General features: G+C 39.1%; 2 protein-coding genes across 2 annotated transcripts; one reads left to right on the top strand and one right to left on the bottom strand.

Moving 5' to 3' along the window:
* Nucleotides 1-81: 81 nt before the first annotated feature.
* Nucleotides 82-16,461, bottom strand: LOC111229681 (periphilin-1-like). The gene is made up of 10 exons (XM_022756103.1): nucleotides 16,304-16,461; nucleotides 15,783-15,841; nucleotides 15,591-15,664; nucleotides 14,670-14,912; nucleotides 14,300-14,361; nucleotides 11,282-11,368; nucleotides 10,762-10,934; nucleotides 7,717-7,793; nucleotides 6,676-6,810; nucleotides 82-1,122 (listed from the first exon to the last, which is right to left on the bottom strand). Coding segments are annotated over exons 2-10 (1,074 nt in total). The 5' UTR covers nucleotides 15,784-15,841; nucleotides 16,304-16,461; the 3' UTR covers nucleotides 82-900.
* Nucleotides 16,462-17,566: 1,105 nt separating this feature from the next.
* Nucleotides 17,567-22,296, top strand: LOC111229695 (YY1-associated factor 2-like). Its single transcript, XM_022756120.1, has 4 exons — nucleotides 17,567-17,687; nucleotides 17,992-18,117; nucleotides 20,561-20,713; nucleotides 20,818-22,296. Exons 1-4 carry the CDS (start codon nucleotides 17,662-17,664, stop codon nucleotides 21,056-21,058), a joined length of 546 nt encoding a protein of 181 aa, XP_022611841.1. The 5' UTR covers nucleotides 17,567-17,661; the 3' UTR covers nucleotides 21,059-22,296.
* The last annotated feature ends 413 nt before the right edge of the window (nucleotides 22,297-22,709 follow it).

Here is a 22,709-nt window from a genome sequence, read left to right as displayed (position 1 = left end):
ATATCTATATATCATGATTTGTGTTGTTCTTTCATGTGCAAATGTATTCAATGGATATAAAGAAACAAGAGGTGTCATCACTTAATTCATGGCCTTTTATTTACAAATAATCTAAAAGGAAATATTCACAAGTTGTTCAGTTAAACTCAACAAAAGACAAAAATGCATGATCTACACATAATTCAAATAATGATCTACACATCATCTCTATACAGAAAAGTTCTGCACTGCAAAACACCATGGAGAGTTGGACCCTTTGATACTAGTTTGAGAATACTTGTGTTAAACTTAGCATTATTTAGCCAGCCTCAGCTGCAAGAAATAAAGATGCTGGAAGAGCAGAACAATACACATCAGTACAACTGAGAAAATACTGTAATAGGAAAGTTGTATCATTTGACTCATTCTTTCTGCAAGGGCTCTTACCAGTAGGGTTCAACAATAAGAGCAAGCCTCTGCCACCAAGCCTGCTTTAATAATCAAACATTAACTTATGTCAATATAAAATGTCATCTGTAATCAAGTGAATGTAGTAATATTTGTCAGTTTTTCCACAACATGATTCATTTCATAGCTGGAATTATATATTGTGCATTTTTCTCAAGCAGACTGCTCCTTTCTCAAAATACTAAAAGGTATATTTCATTGTAACAACATATCCATTTCAACAATTATTTCATCTGGTATTGAGTCTTAAATCATATTTATGATGCAGGAAGTGAAAAATTGCCTGCATCAGATACTCTTTTTTTTTTTTTAAACCAATCACTGCTATTATTTGATTAAAGAACATGATCCAAATACAACAAGTAGAAAAAAATCTTTGGTTAAAAATTTGTTCAATTCTTCTAGTTAAATTTTCTGCTTATCTCAGAAATAAGATGATAAAATTCCATATTATTACTCTAGTGTTTTGTGACCTGTGGCGTCTGCTGAAGTGTCCGGCTGCTCTAATACTTCGTCCAGCTCCTTCACAAAGTGCCTGAGGTCATTTAGGCAGCGCTGTTTGATCTCAGACAGGTTCTCATCCAGCGGAGCCTGCAGCAGATTATCCAAACTGGGCTCCTTGGCCACCAACATTTTCACCACCGTGCGAAATGTCTCACAGTCCTGCCTGTAATGCTGCACATATAACAATCACGTCAGGAATTTTAATATTCATAATGATACAATGATATGTATATAGTGTGCAAATAAATCATGACATATTATAGGCTGGTCCATCTATAAAGTAAAGGGTTATTTAATCATTGAAGCTGAAAATAAACATTTGGTCTTTTCTGATCATAATCAAAAACAGGTTTGTCAATCAACTTGAGAGTGATGTTTCTTTCTTATGATTCACAAGAAATAGCAATAATTATGGCTTTCAACACACACACTCAAAACACACACACATTTTGCTCTTCACAATTCAACATTTGTTTGTTTGTCATGCAAGTTTGCAAATTACAACATCACACACCTCAAAGTATATTTTTTTATCCACATAGGTACTCGTATCAAAAATAAATTGTGTATTAAATGAAATTCTTAAGTAAGTGATATTATTTAAAATGCCCTCACAAACAAGTGAGCAGCTCCATCTGACAACTCTTTGAATTCTACAGACCTTGACTCTTGTATCAACGCCTGTGAACTTAATTAACCTAGTTCTGTTAAATTGCTATATTCCGGGAAACAGGTGTGTGGATGTGTGTAAGCGAGCCTATTCAAGTGCATGTCCACCAATAACAAAAGGAACATGAGGTGTCAGAGTATGTTAGTGGTGCTGTAGCATTCTTTCACACCCCATTGTAACAATCTCTCTCTCACATCCCTCACAGATTTTACTGCCGACCCAAAACGGCTGTAAAATTCTTTATTAGAGTCCCAGGTGCAAGCTCACAACATCTTTATCACCTGGGGAGAAAAGGCTAAATGTGGGGCCCTATACTGAAGCTGCCTAGAGGTTTAGGGCTACACTGGCCCGTCAAGGAGCAGTTTGGGACAACGGGATCCTCCAGAGTTGAGTTAATGCAGCCCAGATCACCTCTCCCCTCAAATTAGAGTCACTGGGGCAGACAGAATGTGTTGCTGTGGCTCAAAAACAACCACTCTGCTGTCCAATACAAGACATTGAATCCAATGCCAATCCAATTACCTCTACATATTACACAATGTCTACATACAAACAGACACATGTATGTAACCATTAAGGACATGTTCACCTCCAAAAACATTGTCATTATCATCTCTACTTAATAGGTTTTGTTTTGATTGGCTGCATGAAATCACTTGATCAGATGGAAACTAGTCACTCTTAGTCAATTTTACTCAAGTGTCAGGAAATAGAACCTAATTCTTCAAAGCAGTGACTTAATCAAACTGTTTATCTCCCATAGAGGTACTGTATATCTGCATCATGTTCAGCTCCATAGCCATCTCAGGGATTTTGGGCTGTGCAGGCCTTTGTAGTAGAACAAAAATGAGATGACAGTATCTCATCTAACATTAACTTGATGTTAAATGCAATAAAACATAAGCCATCAGCTTTGGTAATTTTGACAAGAAAAATGCTGCCTGTCAACTTAAATCAGTGTCCAGCCTTAAGCAGAATGTGAGGTTAAACGGCTTTATTCCAGGGTTCTGTCAGTTATGGTGAAATTTAAAACCACAACTGCTGTTTCTTAGCCGAGATACACATTATGTAATGTGTATCTAGGCAAACACATGATCATGTATCCATCAACTTGTGTAGTGATCACGAGAGCTTTTGCAAATTAATTGTACCACATTCACATGACTTAAATGTACTAGATGAAAAACTCTTGAGGGTTTTTCAGCGAAATAAGTGTCCCCAACATGGCAATACACTATATACGATCTACGGGAGTACGACCGCCATTACTGAGTGAGAAAGGAAAAAGAATCCAGTGCAGGACTGGGAGAAACAAGAAGTATGCCACTGTCAGTATCAAGATTGTTATTTCCATCAAAGCTGAGCTGGTTGGGACTTTGAACACACAGAAAAGGTCAAAAGAAACAAAAATACTATGGCATTCAGTTTGGAACAATGAGGCTGGAAACAATTCACTACATGAGAACCACTCACTGTGTTTTCAAGCCAAAGAAAGGTCCCATGCTTAAAAAGCAGAAGGCTGAGAGAGGCTACTGAGAACCTGCTGGCGATGAAAAACAACCCAGATGCACAATTTGTTGTGTGTGTCAGACTGGGACCAGAGACGGCTAAAGAAGGTGATGTGAAATTATAAAGTTACACACACAAAATCTAGTGGGAGAAAATGAAGGGTCTCTATTTTGTGCTCTACCTGATAATTACAATGATGTTAAAAAAAAACACTGCAATGCCTCCAGCTCCTACATGAGTTCAGTTCTTCTTCCCCTGATAATTCCCCTGCTGAACCAGCTACAGCATGTTCAGATAGCTGATTCTAACTTATCTATTCATTCCTGCATCCCTAACCCACATTCTGTGCGACAGTACATGAATTTAGAGTGCTGTCTGCACAAGGAAAAAAAATGTATCAAATGTTATGGTAGGGTAGAATATTATGACTATGAATATTAAAACAATACAGGTTATTATCGCTATATCACATGTACAAATGCATGGGGAGGGCAAGTCAAGAAGATTTAGACAGAAATATCCCAGACTGTGGGAGATGTTTGGACCCAGGCTGATGCTTTAACGTCTGCAGGTCATGTCAAGCGAATTCATGGCCCCACATAATGATAGTCCTCACCGCCGACCACAAGGAAGTGAGAGGCTCACGACACGTGTGGCCAGCTGAGCTCAGGGTCAACTTCTTTCAACAATACAGGTTTTCTTCTCTGTCTGTGCACAGTATTAGCTGTCCCATCTTGGTTGATTCTGAACCTTCTGTTACATAATCTATGTAATAACACACCATGATTTCAAGTGGATTCCTACACCCATACCTCTTAAAGTGCAGATTTCTCCTTTGTTAAATATTTTCGTTCAGTGAGCATTATTTGGGAGGAGCAAAAATTGGTTCCAGGTTTTAAGATGTGAGACGAAACAAGGGCTAAATGAGACACAAACATGTGGTGTATGTCCCACAAACCAGTACCCCTCTAATCACTTAGGGTTGATTATGTTTGCCATCTTTCAAAACAAAACCTTCCTAAGCTTTTCCCAAGCTACAGCCTTTGTTGACAGTGATTACATTTTCACTTCATTATATCCCATGTACACACTTTTACACACTTGAAAGCTTCGCAATAGGATGAGGAAAGGGTTGGAAAACGTGGCCTTACAATGAACTATGAACTCTATATTAAGATGGATGGACAGTGAACGATAAAGTGCGCACATGTACATGGCTATACGTGTAAATTTGTTTTAGATGAAGAGCATCACTCCACATTTATTACAGTACTAAACAATAGGAGACTGACTTCAAACAGCCAACTATTTTTGTAAAAGCTGCTCCCATGTTACTTGAACAAACAGGAAGGGTGCTTTTGACCTGAGCGTGCTCTTTATGCTGTGAGAAAAGGTTGCAGGGAGGTTCTGTCTAAGTTCACTCCCTAGAGTAGGAGCCATGAGCTGATCTTTAAGCCTGATACTAAGGGGCCACACAGGACGGGGCTGGAGCCACTAGGGGCCTTAAGAAGGAGCCTTAAAAAGTGGGCTTCTGCCCAAATCGGATGTTTGTGGAGGTCCAAATTGTGAACATACCGACAGGAGTGTGCGCCTGGATACGGTGTGGGGGTTGGGAAGTTAAGGGTTTGAGTGAGATTATGCATAAGGCACTCACATAGACATTTAGTGAGGCTCTCTTCAAATGAGCACTGATGCCGGCAGGGGTCCTGCATAATAAGGGAAGTAGAGTAATGACTTGAGGGCTGGTACACATTAGGGGATATTAAAAGAGCCATTTTAATCACTCAAGCTGCAAACCGGACCTCTCGATGGAGGGGCTAATAGTTGAAATGGATATGTTTCATTTGCACTGATTGAGATGATGAACGGACTCCTCTGAAAATCACTCCCAGGCACTTAGTTATGTTTTGAATGGATATTTTCTGAGTTCCTATTGTTGGAGATGCTTTTTTACCAGCGCTGATTTGTTCTGCGGTCCCTACAAAGAGCTCCACTGGTCCTCTGTTGCATCGGAAAAAAAGAAAATGAGATGATGTGATGAAGGCTTACAAAACGACACGTTGGTATTTATGCCTGTTATGAAATGATTTAGCATTTTGAAACATGTTATGACCAACAGTCTCATAAGCATGGATGTTTACTGTGTCAATGATTGTGTTTGAGGTTTCTGATTTCCTTTATAACCTTGAAACACCCACAGAGAGTATGCATTACAAGCTCTTGGCTGAAAAAAACAATGAGCTTTGCTGGTGTGACAAATCCATTTCCTATGGAACACGGTTGTATACACAGTATCAAGACCTTGCTGAAAAATAGGAAAATTAGGAGAGACAAAAAATAAAACAAGGATGTCGTAGTTCCGTTTGTTGTGAATGTAACAGGCTTGTTTTTTGCAGCTCCTTCAAACAAGTTTAAGGAGATCTGAGGTCCAGCTCTGCCCACTACAGATCTGCTCAGTTTGTCAATCCACCGTAGTGACGGATCAGTGTGTGTTTAACTGAGCCCAGGGCAGATGTTACAGTAAAGACACTGTAGAGGTTTTGGTTTCTCTCACCACGTCTGTAGAAGCAGTTGGAAATGGCAGGGTAAGCATGTGTCTTATGCCAGGAGACGTACCACACTGTGGGTGGGCCGCCTGCATCCTGCAGGGCAATTCCTGCCCTGCTTTAACGGGAACAGATAAGTGGTACTGTAGCGGAGAGCGATGAAGGGGAGGGAAAGGAGTGCGACTCCAAATAGCAGGCCACAAGATGCGTCAAAACCTGAGGTGCTAAGGACTGTTCTGCTGATTCATCCTCCTTCTTTACACCAGCAAGTACTTCATCGGATACAATACTGTCAGCGACATTATACAGCTAGTGTAAAATCACTGACTGGATACATGACCCACCTCGATATCAGGGTAGAGCTCACACATGTAACAAGGGGCACCTACACAATAAGGTGAACCCAATAAGGACCTCAGTCTGTTGTGGCTACAACTTTCCAGCTGCAGTGTACAAAACAGATTTTTTTTTTTTTTAAAAACAAGTAAAATAAACAATGCGGTTCAGAATCTGCGACACTCAGTGCTGTAGTAGGGCACCACTTTAATCTCTCAACATCTGCCCACTGACACCCTCCCTGACCTGTGCTCATGTCGTGTGTAATCACTGTGACTCTGGATATTCGGGGTCATCAAGGCCAATAAGGGGTCAGCCTCATGTTAGAATAAAAAGGCTGAACACAAAATAAATGTCATAATAAGAAAATGCTAATAAAGTCAGTCCACAGTCTCCCTTATTTGTGTTTCTCTAGTTTCAAGACTGTTTTCAATATGAACATCAGTATCCTGAAACAAGACAGAACAAAGCAGATTGCTCCTTTATTATTAGGAAAATAATGTAAAGGTTTGTCATGGAAAAAAGAAAATCAATCTCCCCTCATTGGCAGATTTTCTCAGTTGTTTTAAGAACAGAAATAGCCGATACTTGGTTAAATAAAGCTATATTATAGCAGAAGCAACGAGTCAAGAGAATTCATGGATTTTCATGGATCAAATCTACCTTCTCAATTTCCAGAGCCTTAGCCTTAATGGCTTCCAACCGGCGAGTCTTGAAGTCTTCCTTTGGTGTCGGCTTTGGCTCCATGCTGGCAGCCACCACCTCCTCTGACTCCACTACAGAGGCAGGAGTTTTTTCCTGGCGGGCCAAAGGTTAAGGGTTAGAGCTGAGGTCACCAGGTTTAGAAACTGGTTCTGATTTCAAAGTGTTTCAAATAGAGACAACTCTGCTCTCTTACGGGTGTTGAGTTCTTGTTTTCGTACACGTCTCATTATGCATGCCACATGTCAACAGTAAACAGACATGGAGGTGCCAAATACAGTACATCTATCTGATTAAAGGACCCTTACAGCCAAAGATCAAAGTGAAGACCCAGTGAAAACAAATGCATTAGTTACACTTGCAATGAACGGAAACATAAACTAAATGTCCATGAAATGTTATTTAAGTCTTTACAGCAACATACTGGTGTTTTTGGCCCACTGACTACAAATAATGTATTTTATCTTTATATGTTAAAGTTAAATTATCACTGCATAATAATGCACATGTAAACAGTGTTTGGAAAAAGGATAATTAATGCAATAATATAAACCTGTGCGTGGTGTGATGACTTCATGTCTTGTCGTCTCGTGTTCTTTTTGTTTTATATCAGCACTTAATAGTATTTATGGTTATCCTGTTCTAGCTGCTGCATTCTCAGGTTTGTGCAGGTGGGTTGTGATTCATCATAGACTACATAAAAATGTCATGAATATTTCATTGTTAAATATCCATGTCAAGCTACACGAAATCAGAGACTATAATGAACACGAACAGAATGCCCTTTGTGTGGGCCATAACAATTAGGTGAATTAGACAAACTATTACTCTTTGTAATTGCAGTATATTGATATTCCATCACACCTCTACACAACTCACATTAACTGAGAAATTTTTTCCCAGCCCTTAGATTAGGTGCAAGAATACAATAAGGAAGATGCTACTGTATTTTATTTTTCTCATGCAACATGTTTCTTGTCAGAGCATTACTAGCTCTTTTACCTTTGAAGACCCTGAGCTGTGAGGAGACCCCTCCACAGAGCTGCTGGGAGTGTGACTTGTCAGCACACTTGGCTTTTCTACAGACAAAATATTAAGAAAGAAGGAAATAGAACGGTGAGCAAACAGGCAGAAAATCATCCTCATTATCACGGAAAACACAAAGTTCTGACAAAGCAAAGACACCCATAAAAACAGGGCGATCTAAAGAATACATGAGGGTTACCATAGCATTCTTTTATTTAATTTTGCACAGTACTAAAATAAACCCCAGGGGAGCATCCTGGTGGGTCGGGGGTCTGGGACGATTGCCACGTGAACTGCAGCATCCCTGTTTCAAATCTGGATGGGAACCTGAGTTGTATTTTATTCCCCTCTCTCTACACACACTCCTTAACTCTCTGCAAAAATGCCATAACATAAGAATTTTAAAAATACAACAGGGAACAATTACTTTCTACTGTGAGACATTAAATAATCAGTCACTTATATTGTGAACAATCGTGACACCAAGGCATTAAGAGGCAGCCGAAAAGTATAAATCATTGTTTTGTTTTTTTTAATACTCCCTTGTTGGAGCCTCCCACACAATAGTGGCCGAGGAGTTCAGCTGTGCCTAAATTGAAATATTGTACTCTGCTGGCTCCAATGTGTCTAGAACAAAATAAATATAGTCAAGTTATTTGTTTTTATTGAAGGAATCTCCCATTGTTATTAGAGTGAGCCAAGGTAAAACATCTTAATTGAAGTCCCTCAGTGGGACTATGGAGTATACACACAAACAACAGTGTTCAGGCTGGGGCGTGCTTAAAACAAACTTTTCAATATGACATCGTGTCAAAAGGCAAGTTTTTATAGCTATTTTGAATGGCCACAGTTGGCATGCCATCAAACAGAGGAGACTGATGCAATAATTATCAGTGCACGCAGTCAGACAGCCTCTCCTTGAAGGTTATTCATTGTGTTGACCTTATTTGTACACACAACTGAAAGTGGTCATGAGCAGGATAGTTCTTACCTCTGCACATTCGGCCAAATGCTGTATAAAATGGGTTTTGCTTCTCAGATTGTCAGTTTCACTTACAACAAGACAAGGTCAAAACCTAGCATATGGCCGGACCGCGTATGGTCAATGTGCGAAATTAAAGATGTAGTTGAAAACTGTGGGCGAAACATCGCTGATTGATCATGTATGGAAGCATTTTCCACATCACTGTTATACAACTGACAATAATCAGGATGGAGCAGCCCAACAGATTTTACAACCAACGGACTGACACTGAAGTCTCGGCTTTGTTGTCCATTTTTGCTTTATCTGTCATCATCACATGTAACAACTGACTTAACAGGCAACCAATTTCCTTTTGATATGTCAGTGGACTTATTTTGCTTAATGTTCCCGGGGCTTTGGCCATGCTCAGAAAAATGCGCAGGAGGAACTTTTAGCCCTGAGAAAGTTCCTGGACATTACTCAGTAGTTCCTGGAGACACACTTTAAGTGGAACTCCACAATGTAGAAACCAGTTTTCATAGCTGGAGTCCAGTCCACCAAGTTTCAAACGGCCCTTCAAACGCACCCTACACCAAGCCTTGCGGATGGCGGCATACATGGCAACAGACCTAATCTTATTCACTAATAATAGTCATCATCAATCAAGATTTGTAAAAAGACATTGTAAAGATCCTCCCTGTGTATGACAAAGCCTGGTACACACACCCTATCACCAAACCCCTATTTTTGTGTACTTTGCTCTGCTGCCCTAATTAGTGTCCCAGATGTATGTGGAGCTGGGAGGTACAACTGTTTTATTGCATCTTCAAAGGGTGGTACCACATAGAGCTAAGTTTTCAAGACATTAATATGTTTATGCATCTTGGAAACCAAAGCACTGGAGAAATTACTGTCCACACTTCTTTCCCTCAGACTGAATTCATAAATTTCATTAGCTCAGCATTGTTAATTAAAGTTCTGAAGCCTGTGAAAGTCACAAAAGAGAGCGTGTAAAATGACAGACCCAAAGTGATTCTGAAGACATTGTTAAGCCAGCACATGAACCACTTTCTCACTAAGGAAAAGGTCAGGTTCTGAACCCAAAGCCAAACCACCCCAATAAACCAAGGGTATCCTTTTTCCCAGCCTCTAAAAATACGTGGTGTTAGTGTAATTAACATCTTAACGTGTTTCAGCATACCCTGGCCCCTCACACTACACCTCTGAAAACAGATGCTTCACCTGGAATGGCTTAATTCCTTTACACATTGTAATTATACATATGTTTCTTTAAAATGGGAAAATGACAGCAGGTATAACACCTGCAAGAACAAACGTTTTAGATAAAGGTTTACAAATTCAAAACTCTACTGGCTACTTGCTCTCCCATTAATCTATGCTCCTTCAGCTTTTTCATGCTGTGGCCAATCACAGAGTGTCAGGTATTTCAGAGTGGAGCTTTGTAACTGGACGTCATACTATCCACTAGGGCAGCAGGTCAAGCAGCTAGGCAGCTATTACTGCGTAGTTGTGCGCAAAAGATTTGAAAGCAAAGGTGGACAATAGAGCAGGAAAATGCCCTGACGGATTTGAAAAGGTGATGAGTTTGACCTTTTCTCTGCCTGATCAACATTAGATGAAGATGATAGAAGGATTGCCAAAATATCTAAGGCATAACAGTTTTATGACAACAAACGGAACAGCTCAATATTTGCTATGTAAATTTAGATGGTGTTACATGTACATTTAACGGCTGTGGCTCACGAAGTAGAGCGGGTCGTTAACTAATCAGACAGGCGGTGGTTCGATCCCCATCTCCTCCAGTCTGCGTGTCGAAGTGTCTCTGGGCAATACACTGAACCCCAAATTGCCCATGATGGCTGCTCCATCAGTGTATGGGTGTGATGTATGTATGTGTGTGTGAATGGGTGAATATGGCATGTATTGTAAAGCGCTTTGAGTCTCTAAGACTAGAAAAGTGCTATATAAGTGCACCGCATTTACCCATTAGTACTGGTGTGCTGGGCCCTTTTTTGTAATTGAGACATAATACTTACGCCTCTGCTGGGTTGAGCCTTTGTCCCTTTCAGGGGAGAAACTCTTGTTGCTGGTATTTGACCCAGAGCGCCCATGTACAGGTGGTTGGGCTTCTCTCCTTCCGGTGGGAGGAGGTGAGCGGTCACACATGATTACAACAGGCGGAGAGATCCTGTAGTCATCATGGTCTTCTCTACGGAAATAAGCAACAATCAAAGCGTAAGATACAATAGAAGACCTGTGGGCATGCGACAGGTTGTTGGTAAACATAATGTTTCCCGTTATGAAAAGCTTTCACACCGGACATTAATTTCTATCAGTACAATTTAAGAGTGGGCAGTAAATTGTGCATTTGAATATCAATTAATATAATAACATGTAGAATAGCAATGCTCTTTATAGACCAAAATGATCAATTCTGAATGGAATATCACCCCTTCCATCAAAAACTAGACAACTGATTTCCAACCCTGCCTACTTCCAGAGCTGGCGGTTTATTTACTGTATAGTATAAAACCATATGAATGTGAGGTGACTGACTTGGCTTTTTTGTCCAGCACTGGCCTCCGAGGAGGGCCTGACCCTCGACCTCTGCTGCGGTAATAAGGGATAGGTCTGCCATTGTTCCTGAAAAACATCAAAAATACAGATTGAAAATAATATTGGCTCGCAAAGCTGCTCTGTAAACAAAGGTCGAGGCAAAACATGATAAACAAATCAAGAGTATAATGAGTGCAAATTCAGAATGCATCATTGTCATCACTTACTGGTTTAAGAAGCAGAAGTATTTGTTAGTGTACGCTTTTGAATGGGTAATGGAAACAGAATAAATAGAAGGCAAAACCACAAAGACTTAAATTCAGACTCAGCAGGGCACTGTGGCACACTGATCAATTTGTGGAATGGAGGCAATCTTCCACTTTGCCACGAGCCACAGTTGGCTGACCGATTTTGGTCTTCTTTCACTACTATCTATCTTCAATTGTAGGCATAGCCATGAACAAGCTAAATATGGAGCTGACGTTAGAACACACTGCTACCTTCAACCATGTAATGTAATGACCAATTTCTGAGCAATTATCTAAAGTAAGTGGTGAAATTTCACTGTTCACTGCACCTCGTTTTTATGATTTTCCAGACTCAAAGAAAAGCCTGTGTCTGAACAGCAACCTTTAGGTCCAGAGGTATAAATGACCCAAAGGCACCTGGTTGTCACGACCTCTGCCTGAACTCGAGCCACATCTCAAACAAAGAGCAGGTCTAACAAGACCTAAAACTTTTACGACTCATGGTGTGTTTGAAGTAGCCAAGACTCAACCTGCCATTTGCCAAACACTGAATTGCCATCCGTGCAGTAAAAAACGAACATCAAAAGGCTAGGGTACAGAAAAAAAGTGGTGTACTTTATTTAGGAAAAAAGAACTCTATAGAAGGTAAATCAAGCTTTTATCAGGCAGACATTCAACCAGAAGTTCCAAACATTTAAAAGGTCAGGCCTTATTGCCAAGGCAGAAATTTTCCATATGAAGAATTCTCTTGACGCTGGCAGTCATCAAACTAAGAAATGAAAATGCCAATGCAATAATTTGCAGAGTCATGAAGCCTAAAAATAACTGTGCATCCTTAGAGATAAAACAAACTAATAATAACAACTGCTAATATTTGCATCTTCCTTCCCTTTGATTTCTTTGATGACTAGACACAGCACAAAAAACAACCAAGATTCAATTAACTGGATGAATTTATAAAGGCACTGCACAAACACAAGAAAACGCTTAATTTACCACGGTAGCTTGAGACTGTTTATTAAGACAGTGACTCATAACTTGGGGCTGTACGTCAGGCTGTTAAGTCTTTTCATGATCTGTGGGCAAAACCTCCTCAAGGGTGCAAGAAAAGTGATTCAAGTGTGTGTGACTAAGACTTTGCAGTAAACTTTATGACCTTGACGCACTGCTTGTGTTTATGCCACAATGCTAAAGTTTGCTTTATAGCTGTATGGTAAAGGGTCATAGCGTAGCTACTGAAACTGTACATGTAGCCGCTGAGGATACGCCATTCGTCCCAATTAGTGTGTGTCCTTGCATGGGCTTAGAGAGCCTGGTATGACTGGTCTCATGCTAGGGTTAAAAGTGTCATTTTATATTTGCCCCCTTGTCTACATGGCCACTGAAGTGCCTTGTGCAAAAATGAATCCTACAGACAGACATCCTGCTTTGTTGTCTGGGAGATGGGACAGATATGGGAGAGACAATCAGCTGCCTCTTGACAGGAGAAGTTGAAGCATAAACTTTTTTTTTTTAAACATATGTTAGGGTCAGAAGAGATGCAACTTGAGCCTGACAAGTTGTCATTCAATGTCACTACCATGTACACTGCCAAGACCTAAAACATTATGATAAATCAAAAATCAACAGGGTTGAGCTGTTGTCCATGTTGAATGTGTCACAAACACTTCAATTAAATGTGATCACCACCTCAGAATAACCACCAACGCATGTGCAAAATTGTTCACAGGTGGCAGAATATAAATCTTGACAGTGTGTTTATGGTTCCAGAAGAATCCAGGAATCACAGTACCTATCGTATATCATGGGCCTAAATTTGCACTTTAGGTAGACTAAATGCTTTTTAATTGTAAGCATGTTTTCACCCTTTAAATAATTTGGCCAATATGTACCTCAGCTGCTATACAGCAGATGGATTTTAAGTTAATTTCGAACTTTGCAAATTCTTGTAATTACTGGTAAATTTATAAACCTTAAAATATCTGACACAAATTTGAATGTCATGCAAAAATGATGTAAAACAAAAAACGAAAAAAAAACAACAACATATAAACTGCTCAGAAAATCTGAGATGTGAGTGGGTGTCTGACTGAAGGAGGAGTGGTCCAGCTGTTTTTCCTCTCAGGGTGGGGTAGAGGGTGGGGGGTGGGTTGTTTGGCTGAGTGAGTAGACACTAGTGCCCTTTGTCCCTCTCTCTAGCCTGGTATGACTCCTGGAAAAAGGGGGCCTGGGCCCGTAAACTGTTGGTGTGTTGAAGTGGCCAGGGCGAAAAGAGTGTGTGTTGATGTAGGAGTTAGAACTGCTGGACTTAGCTGCTCTGTGTGGGGTTAAGCTCTTAAACTTACCTTAAGAGCAGTGTGGTCACAGATAATTGAGATATGCTTCCTAAATCTATTTTCCAAAGCAGAACTTTGTTTGCAACAATTTATACTGATTGATCGATTGATTGATTCTTATATTGTCTTGGGTGGAATGTAAAGGGAAAGTATTTATAATTTAAGTGGTTTTATGCTTATTGTGGTTAACCCTTTTTATTTCCATGATATTACATGGAAAGAAAGACACATGCTATAAAGGTCAATAAATCAAGCTAATAATATTCTCTTTTCAATACACAGAACTCTGCCTCCACCTACAGGTCAGTTTGATGCATTACACAAATAATTCAGTGAAGCAACTGACTATCTGAAATTAACAGGATGGGACAAACAAAAATAAATTAATTAACAAATTTCAAACATTTTAAAAAAGAAGACTCTAGATAAATTACCTTGAGTCTAATTGATGCCTCAAATCATCTCTGCCATAACACTGTTGGGAGTACGGGCCCTCCTGAAAACAAAAATCACAATTACAACATTAATTGGGAAATGCTAGTGCATTATTGGGAACTACAAAAAGCCAACAAGAACCTAATTAAACTAATGCAATAAAACTAATGCCATTCTGTTGTTAACTTTCTGAGATACTTTGGTTGGAGTCATACACATCAGTATGCCATTTCTTGATGTTTGTATTTGATCAGCTAAAAATGATCAGATTATACATCACTAAAACACACACTTTGGCTATAGTACTATGATTTTTTTAAGACAAAACAGAATTTAGTTGAGAAAACATGCATACCACAGGTTTCTTACATTTCTTGGGGGTGGGGGTGGGGGTGGGGAATTTCTGCGAAAGTTGCCAAAGATGGGGTTTTCGTCAAAGTATCGACGATCGTTGGGCGGGTAACTGCTTTCATCGTGACATTCTCTTGCATCCTGGTAATTTCGAGGACCACCATACCACTGGTCATCATTAAAACCTCTGTCATATTCCAACCCCGGCCGAGGCATAGAGCTCCTCCTTTCAACAATATTGACAACTCGATGAACTTTCACCTGCGAGGACACATTACATTTCACTCTGTAAGCATCACTACCCAGTACAAGAGTGAATCCAAATAGGAACAACTCTTAAAATAATAATGAATTATAAGTGCGACAGGTGGTGTAGACTGCATCTCCCTAATTCAGACACTGAACGTAAATTGTTTGAAGATTGAACTGTTCCTGACACAAGATTAAATTTGTAGACATGGAATGTTTGTAAGTATCATCATTAAAGTCATTCGATAATCAATCAAATACAATTTTTTCTACAGTCTAAGGGTCTCAAAGACTAGCTTGGTTCATGTTATTTGAGAACACAAATAATATATTTTTTTTAATGTATTTTAGCCAGACAAATTTAATTACAACAGTGTGCACAGCATTAGTCATTATTATACATACAATATACATACAGCATTATACATAATGTGATTTTAAAAAAAAGTGTCTTGAGAGGTGATTACAACATCAATATCATCCTAAACAGTAACTTACAAAAGAACAAAAAGTGACTGAAAATAGCACTACACCTACCGCAGTCATAGGAGGCAAATCTCAAGACTGCAACTTAAGGAACAACAATAACAGTGTCTGGATACTGATAACTAATCAGTTCTTTTCACTGATTACCAAGGTCCTTAGTCAAACTAATTCATATTTGCCATCTAAAACAAAATCTTTACTTACCTCTCTTATATCAATCGGCGTGAAGTGCTCTTCATACGCTTCTCTAATTGATTTTCGACTGTGTCGATAAGCCACTGCGAAAAAACAAAACTTTTATTCAAACATTTGATATGGACAGGAAGTGGATTGAATAGACAGGATTAGTGGGGTGAAGACCCCACAACACTGTTCTATAAAATTATTTTCACTTACTGTTGAAGGAATGATGTTGGTTCTGTGTGGTAAGGTTAAGGTATCTCAGTACAGAGAACCTATGAGAATGACAGTAAACAGCCTTGTTTAAGATAAGAAAAGATAAGATAGTCCGAACGTATAAGCATATTCGCCCCCCCCCCTAGATCACACACATACCAAAAGACCTTTGTAACATACATGACCTCTGACCTCAGTTCAACAACATTCAACACCACCTCCAACTATGAGTTATTTCCAGTCATGGAGCACTGCTACTCCGCTTTCCTTCTTTTAACTGGAAATATTGAGTGTATCACAGTATCTGAAATGCGCTGGGGAATGTGAACAGTCCGCATGAGTGACACCAATGTGACTTTACACATTAGAGCCACTGCTATCAGATGGCGATAAGTGACTTTGTGTTTTTGCTGAAATGTATGATGTTATGACTGGACTAGAAAGCTGCGTTTGAACTGTTGTTAGCAAACCTGGCTAGTTAGCATCGTAGCAAAAGATGAAGTCGTAAGAAACTCACTCACCAAATAATAATGTGAACACTGCTGGCCACAAAGTGCGTTTTACATGTTTCACATAAAAAGGAAACTTCACCTAAAGCCAATTTACACTGCAGCACAGAGCTTTCTCGTCGCGTAGCCTACATGTGCAAGTAAAAGCAAAACAACCGTAGATGCAGTGGTTCTTCTGCTTCTTCTTCTTCTTCTTCTTCTTCTTTGGTGCGGCACACTAAATGCTGCCCTCCTCAGTCTGAACAACATCATTGGTACAAACCTACAGTCTATGCACAAACCAGCGGTATGGATCAATTCCAGCAGCTTTTATAGGCCTCAGTCGGACCGCACAGACATTTCCCATCAGGATGCTTTTTCATCACGACCAGCCCACTGCCCACAGTGGCATACCTCAGAATCAATTAACCCCAACCCTAACTATGCTCTTCTTTACCCAGAGGTTGTGCCAAACCTCCTTCACTGTAGGTATGTGATATGTATGTGATACTTATAGTTGTGTAGCATAGTAGGTCAAGCAAGTTATTCAAACAACAAAATGAGAACTTATTAACATATTATTAACGGACCAATTAATAAAACCAGCTCTTACTATCAACATTTCACTATTACCATATTGTTTTCTCTACATCTGTGCTATTTTGAGTTTGACATCAGCATCATCTAATAGCTACTCAAACTCTATGTGTAAGTTCCTTATACCATAACAAGTCTGCAGCTGCAAACAGTTTATAAATGGATTTTGGTCCAGGGTCCAAGATAAGTAATCAAATAGTCCATTGGAGAGGTCTCCCTATTGAATTAAAGAGCTAAAAAGACAAATAAAATGTTGTGTTGGAAGAAGGTTTTTCACAACCTGGCAACCAAAAAGTTGTTCTGGCTAATATCCGTGAAGCATTAGTAAATGATTTATCACAAAGCTGTACCAATACTTAGTTGTATTTCATTAATTCCTCAAACATAAAATGTGATTTTAAAAAAACTAAACCAGAAAAATCACTATATGTCTATCCTGTGCCAAATCACATTCTACATATATTTTTACTAATTAGGTCATTTCTCGTGTTTGTTATTTGCAGTGCTGGTTTTTAAACAGAATTTATGTACGTTTTACGTCCCTATTAAAGTGTCTTAGACGACGCACTTCATACTCATACTATGCTGTATGTTTTACAAAGCGGCTTTCATCAATGTTGTGTCACAGTTATAACTGCCCTCTGTTGTGATTACATTAGAAGTGATTGGGTGAGCCCCTGTCACGTGGCCATCCTTCGACAGGAGTTTCCACGACAGCTGAGTAGCAGCTAAATGCGTTTTTTTCACCTGTAACATTGAACCTTTTCAACTCCACTGAGTCGAAGTTTCGTAAAATGGGAGACAAGAAGAGTCCCACAAGGTAAAAGCGTCGCTGGTATCTTTGAATGAAGACTCCACTGGGTCGTTTGAAAACAGAGAGCTCGGTCAATGGATGGAGCTGTTTTACTGAAGTGTTCATGGCGGCTGGCTGCTGGTTTAATACGGGGCACTGTGTAAACTGAAAGCTCCCTTCTCAGTGACTGACTTCTGAGCAGAAAATGCTTCCTGTTGTGGCGTTTCTTTTCCGTTCGGGTCATCTTTATCAAACAGGTTGTCTTTGAAATTACTGTTGTCATTGAAAACGTGCCGCTATCACTGTGTTTTTGTTTTGTTTTTGTCTGAAGGCCAAAGCGGCAATCTAAGCCATCCTCCGACGATGGGTACTGGGACTGTAGCGTCTGCACGTTCAGGAACAGCGCTGAGGCGTTCAAGTGCATGATGTGTGATGTCAGGAAGGGGACGTCAACACGGTAAGAGTGACTGTAGCCGTACATTTTTAACCATCAAACCAATGCTCAAGTGTTTAATCAGCTTCAGCTGTGTGTAGCCTGCATTCACGAAGTCATTTTATGCTAAGGAAATGCGAGGCTTAACTGCATGATTTAAAAAAAAAAAAAGGACATTCATTATTAGAAACACCTATCTGTTGCAACAGTCCTGCAATACATCCTATGGCAAGGTTGTAATGTTCGGGTTTTTGTTTAAACTGTTCGAGAGTTTCTGATTTAGCTTCACGAAGACTAATCTTTGGTCAGGGCCAAATCTACAAGTGAGGACACCGAGACCATGTCCTTAAGTATTTTTTCTGTGAATTTGAGAGGGATTCTGCAAATTCGACAACTTCTGAGAGCTACAAAAAGAAAAGATTCAGTGTTTTCACAAGCTTTCGACCTTTACAAGTTCATGTTGTGAGAAAATGCACAAAATACAGCCAACAGTTGACTGAATAAATATAGTCTGGGGTGAAAAGTCTTTTTGAAAATTTTTTTGTTTTTTGTGTCTGGTCAAAATTGAAGGTTGTTGTGGGGAGTATTTTTGCCCTGTTTGTTATATTTTTAAATTGTATTGCATTATACTGAGGTGATATATCAATGGGGGTAGGGGAGACTAATTATTAGAAACACTTGTCTGTATAATGCAATAGAGCACCACAAACTACAGCTTCCAACATGACCATGGACTTAAATCAATACCTCTCTAAAAAAAGTTTCAACAAAACCTAACATGTGAACTTTCATAAAGTAGGATTTATTGCAGGTCTCCTGCATTAGACTGTATTAGTTTTAGCTAGGTGGACCCAATGAACTGGCAACTGAGTGTTTGTTTGGGTGCTTTAGCCGAAGTTGTGACTGAGAGTAAGCCAAGCTACAAATTTACAAAAAATGTATCAATTACATTAAATAGCATAATATATCATAACATAATTTCAATAATCCAAGTGATTTTTGCTGATACAGGTACTTGTCGAGCGTGTGAAAATGATTAATGGCTGGAAATCTACCCACAAATTTCTTTATCAATACATCATAGAGTCTATTTAAAGCTACTGGTCAGAGGATTGCTTAGACACACGAGGAAATGTTTATTTTTGAAAGAGGAAAAAGTGTCTGAAAGCATTTCTTATCAAGGGGAGTCATGAAATACCTCTATATTCTAATTCCTGGCCAGTTTGACTGCACTGTTGTGTTGTGTTGTGAATTTCTCAAAAGACCACATACTTGATCACTGTTTTCTATGTATGCAGAGTAGTCTTGAGTGACCATAGACAGTATATGCACTGAACTGCTGAGCAACAGTGTGGTAATGGTATCTTTCACCAAAACTGAAGGCCATCACTCTAAAACTTTTCACCAATGCTTCTGAAATAGAAAGGGAAAGGAACTTGGAAAAGATTAAACATTAAAATGATGAAAGCAGGGGAAGCAAAAGAGGGAAAAAATGTGACTGCTTCAGTATTATAGTGTCATATGTTGGGTTTTCCATGAAGATTGTAACTGTCAAGTCGCAGTGCAACCGATACCATACAGGTTTTTCTAGACTGTGACATGCATGTATTGCAAATTACAAACATAAAGCATGGCAAACCTGAATTTGAGACTAGGTGTTTCTTTCAGTTCCATTTCTGGGACCTGCAGCCAGCAGGATTAAATGACCATTGTTTTCCGGATCATGTAAAGAAGCAGATAGTGTTAGTCTTACATATAGTCAGATCTACAATATTAATACCCTGACCTTTCTGCATTGCTAGTGCGTGAGAAAAGTCAGGCTGAATGCCAATTTCTTAAGGAATTTTTGTATGTACCTCAACACCTGTCCGAGTCATAGTTCGATGGAGAGGTTCACACATTTTCAAGTCTTAAAATGGTAAACAAGGATCAATGTTCAACAGGTTTTGCCTGCTGTAATCCTTCATCCTGTTCAGACTGGCTTTGAAGAGATCCCTTCTTTATATACTTCCACTAAAAGAGATGGAGTACAAAATCCATAGTCCTAGTTCTATTATGAGGCTTATACCCTCTTGATATAACCCAGACTGCTGAAGATTCATATTAACTTCAGATAAACTTCAGAATTTATTTTTACACAGAATGAGGACTGTAGATTTTGTGCCTAATCACATACATTGGAATCAAATTAAGAGGGGTGATCTCTTCATGGCCAGGAGGAATGATGATTGAAAGCAAAACCTGTTTCGGTTTACATATGGGCACCTGGCTACTACTTTAAGACAGTACTGACAAACTGTAAACCTATACTTTAACGTTGTGTCAATTTTTTAATTTTAAATGATTGTTGTAAGCAACCTGCTTCTCCTGCTTATATTACTTACACAGTTTAGCAGTGTAAACCACATGCTCACCCTATTTACAGGGGCCAATAAGGCCACTAACTTTCTTTTTATGTCTCTTTCAGAAAGCCGCGACCTGTTTCTCAGCTGGTTGCACAGCAAGTAAATCAGCAGTTTGCACCACCGGCACACCTCAAAAAGGAGAAGAAAGAAAAATCAGAGAAAGACAAAAGTGATAAAGAACCAACACTGAAAAAGAAAAGCCATAAAAAGATGAGGTAATTAATTCATGTTTTCAAAAAATAGTAGAATAGCTCATCATATTCTTGTGTCCACCAGTCAGTTTTCAAACCTGTTTTGTGTATGTTTCTCTCTTCACCAGGCCCAGGTTAAAAAACATAGACAGGAGCAGCGCCCAGCATCTAGAGGTCACAGTTGGAGACTTGACTGTAATAATCACAGACTTTAAGGAGAAAGCCAAACCCACATCCACTTCAACAAGTGCTGCCTCAGCAGACCAACACAGTCAAAGTGGCTCAAGCTCTGATAACACTGAACGAGGGGTCTCCAGATGCTCTTCGCCCCGTGGAGAAGGCTCGTCGGTGAACGGAGAGACTCACTAACCTTCACACTCCCAGTCAGCACAACTCATCCTTCTGCACTCTCAACAGCCTCAACCAGAGATTAAACTACAACATGCACATTTTTTAAAAATAATACTATAAATGCCGGTATGATAGCATTCACTTCATTTGGGGTTGTATTTTTTCACTGCCTTCCCATAATGATAAATACTTCAGGAGTCAGGACGTCAGAACTGTTTCAGCAAAACCTATTATGATGAACTGAAAAGAGCAACAGTAGCATTAAATCCTGGATGTCAGTGGAACTGTGCCACACGTTGTGGTGACTTGTCTTTCAACAACTCAGTGTTACGTCAGTGTCGCGCTCAGTTGGTCGTTGCTGCACAGAATAAATGATGCCATATGAAAGAAAATGTGAAGAAGTCATCTCAGAATTGTAGATTATCATTGAATTTTGTTATCGTTATTTGCACTTAATGGCATCCTATGTTCATGATAACATTTTTTAGCATTATTTCCACTTTGCCGTTAGCAGTGAATCATAACACTGTCGGTCACTGGCCTTATCCAGCTCTCATTTTATGCCATTGGATGCAATAATTTTTTTTCACTGTCTTAACATTTGAGTAAAAATATTGAACAGTTATTCTAAGTATGCTTCTCCTTCACTTGGTAGAGTTGAGCATGATTTAATCTATAGAATGGTTTATATTGTACAATAATGTTGAATAAAATGAGATGTAGATACTTGGATATGTTTTTAAAATTTTCATTATAAACAGGAGCAGTTTGCAAAAACATGGATTTCTTATAAGTTTTCCATATTATGATTGTATGTTGAATTTGTTAACCTATTTTAACATCATGACTGATATGTTCCTTAAAGGCAAGGCATGACAAGGCTACAGACTTGGGATTTAACTTGTTCAGATCAATCAATAAGTTGCACACTCTTCACTGTACTGTATGTGTTTTGTTATTACCCTCAAACATTCTTTATACTTGTTGCACTTGGGGGAAAAAAACTGCAAATCGTGTCTTAAAGGTCCTAAAAGCAGTGATGGAAAGTAACATATTACATTTACTTATGTACTGTTCATAAGTACAACTTTGTATTGTAGCATGCTACTTAATACTTCTACCTGACTGCATTTTAAAGGGAAATATTGTACTATTTAATCCATTTATTTGACAGATGGGTGCTTTGCATACTGAGATTTTACAAACAAAACGTGATCAGTTTATAAAAAATTATGTATTGATATGGATTAAACAAGTCAGCTACAACATTAAATGCTGCTTAACCATCCATTATTACAATCCAGAGAAAATTTACTTTTGAAAGTTAACTAACTTTCGTACTCTAGAACTTTTACTTGTGGCAGGGTATTTTCTACATTGTGATATTGGTGAGTAAGTAAAGGTTCTGAGTACTGCACCACTACATCTGAAAAGTAATGAAAAAAAAACAAAGGGAGAAGTGTAAGTTACAGTGAAAAACATATTGTTAACTTAGTCACAATTTTTGAGATCTTGTCTGGATGTTGTGTCAGTATTCACACAACTTCACCAATCCTAATTTGAAACCACTAAGTCAAGGAGGTTATGATACCATCACGTCTACCACAGTGTTTGTAGACCCACCATAATGGTGCCCATCCTCTGTCACATATTATGAAAGATATGCATG

This window comes from Seriola dumerili, unplaced genomic scaffold, assembly GCF_002260705.1.
Source record: "Seriola dumerili isolate Sdu_G_001 unplaced genomic scaffold, Sdu_1.0 BDQW01000242.1, whole genome shotgun sequence".
In the NCBI taxonomy this organism is placed as follows: domain Eukaryota; kingdom Metazoa; phylum Chordata; class Actinopteri; order Carangiformes; family Carangidae; genus Seriola; species Seriola dumerili.
Note: the sequence above shows the minus strand (reverse complement) of the source record. Positions and strands in the feature narration are given on the sequence as shown.

Bases quoted from the DNA above. Each gene is read 5' to 3' on its own strand.
- LOC111229681 (XM_022756103.1), bottom strand. The intron at 14,913-15,590 runs GTAAGTAAAGAT...GTGTCCTCGCAG, and splicing joins CGCCGATTGATATAAGAGAG to GTGAAAGTTCATCGAGTTGT. The intron at 11,369-14,299 runs GTAATTTATCTA...GATGTTTTTCAG, and splicing joins AGGCATCAATTAGACTCAAG to GAACAATGGCAGACCTATCC.
- LOC111229695 (XM_022756120.1), top strand. From the start codon at position 17,662: ATGGGAGACAAGAAGAGTCCCACAAG. The intron at 18,118-20,560 runs GTAAGAGTGACT...TGTCTCTTTCAG, and splicing joins AGGAAGGGGACGTCAACACG to AAAGCCGCGACCTGTTTCTC. The intron at 20,714-20,817 runs GTAATTAATTCA...TCTCTTCACCAG, and splicing joins AAAAGCCATAAAAAGATGAG to GCCCAGGTTAAAAAACATAG.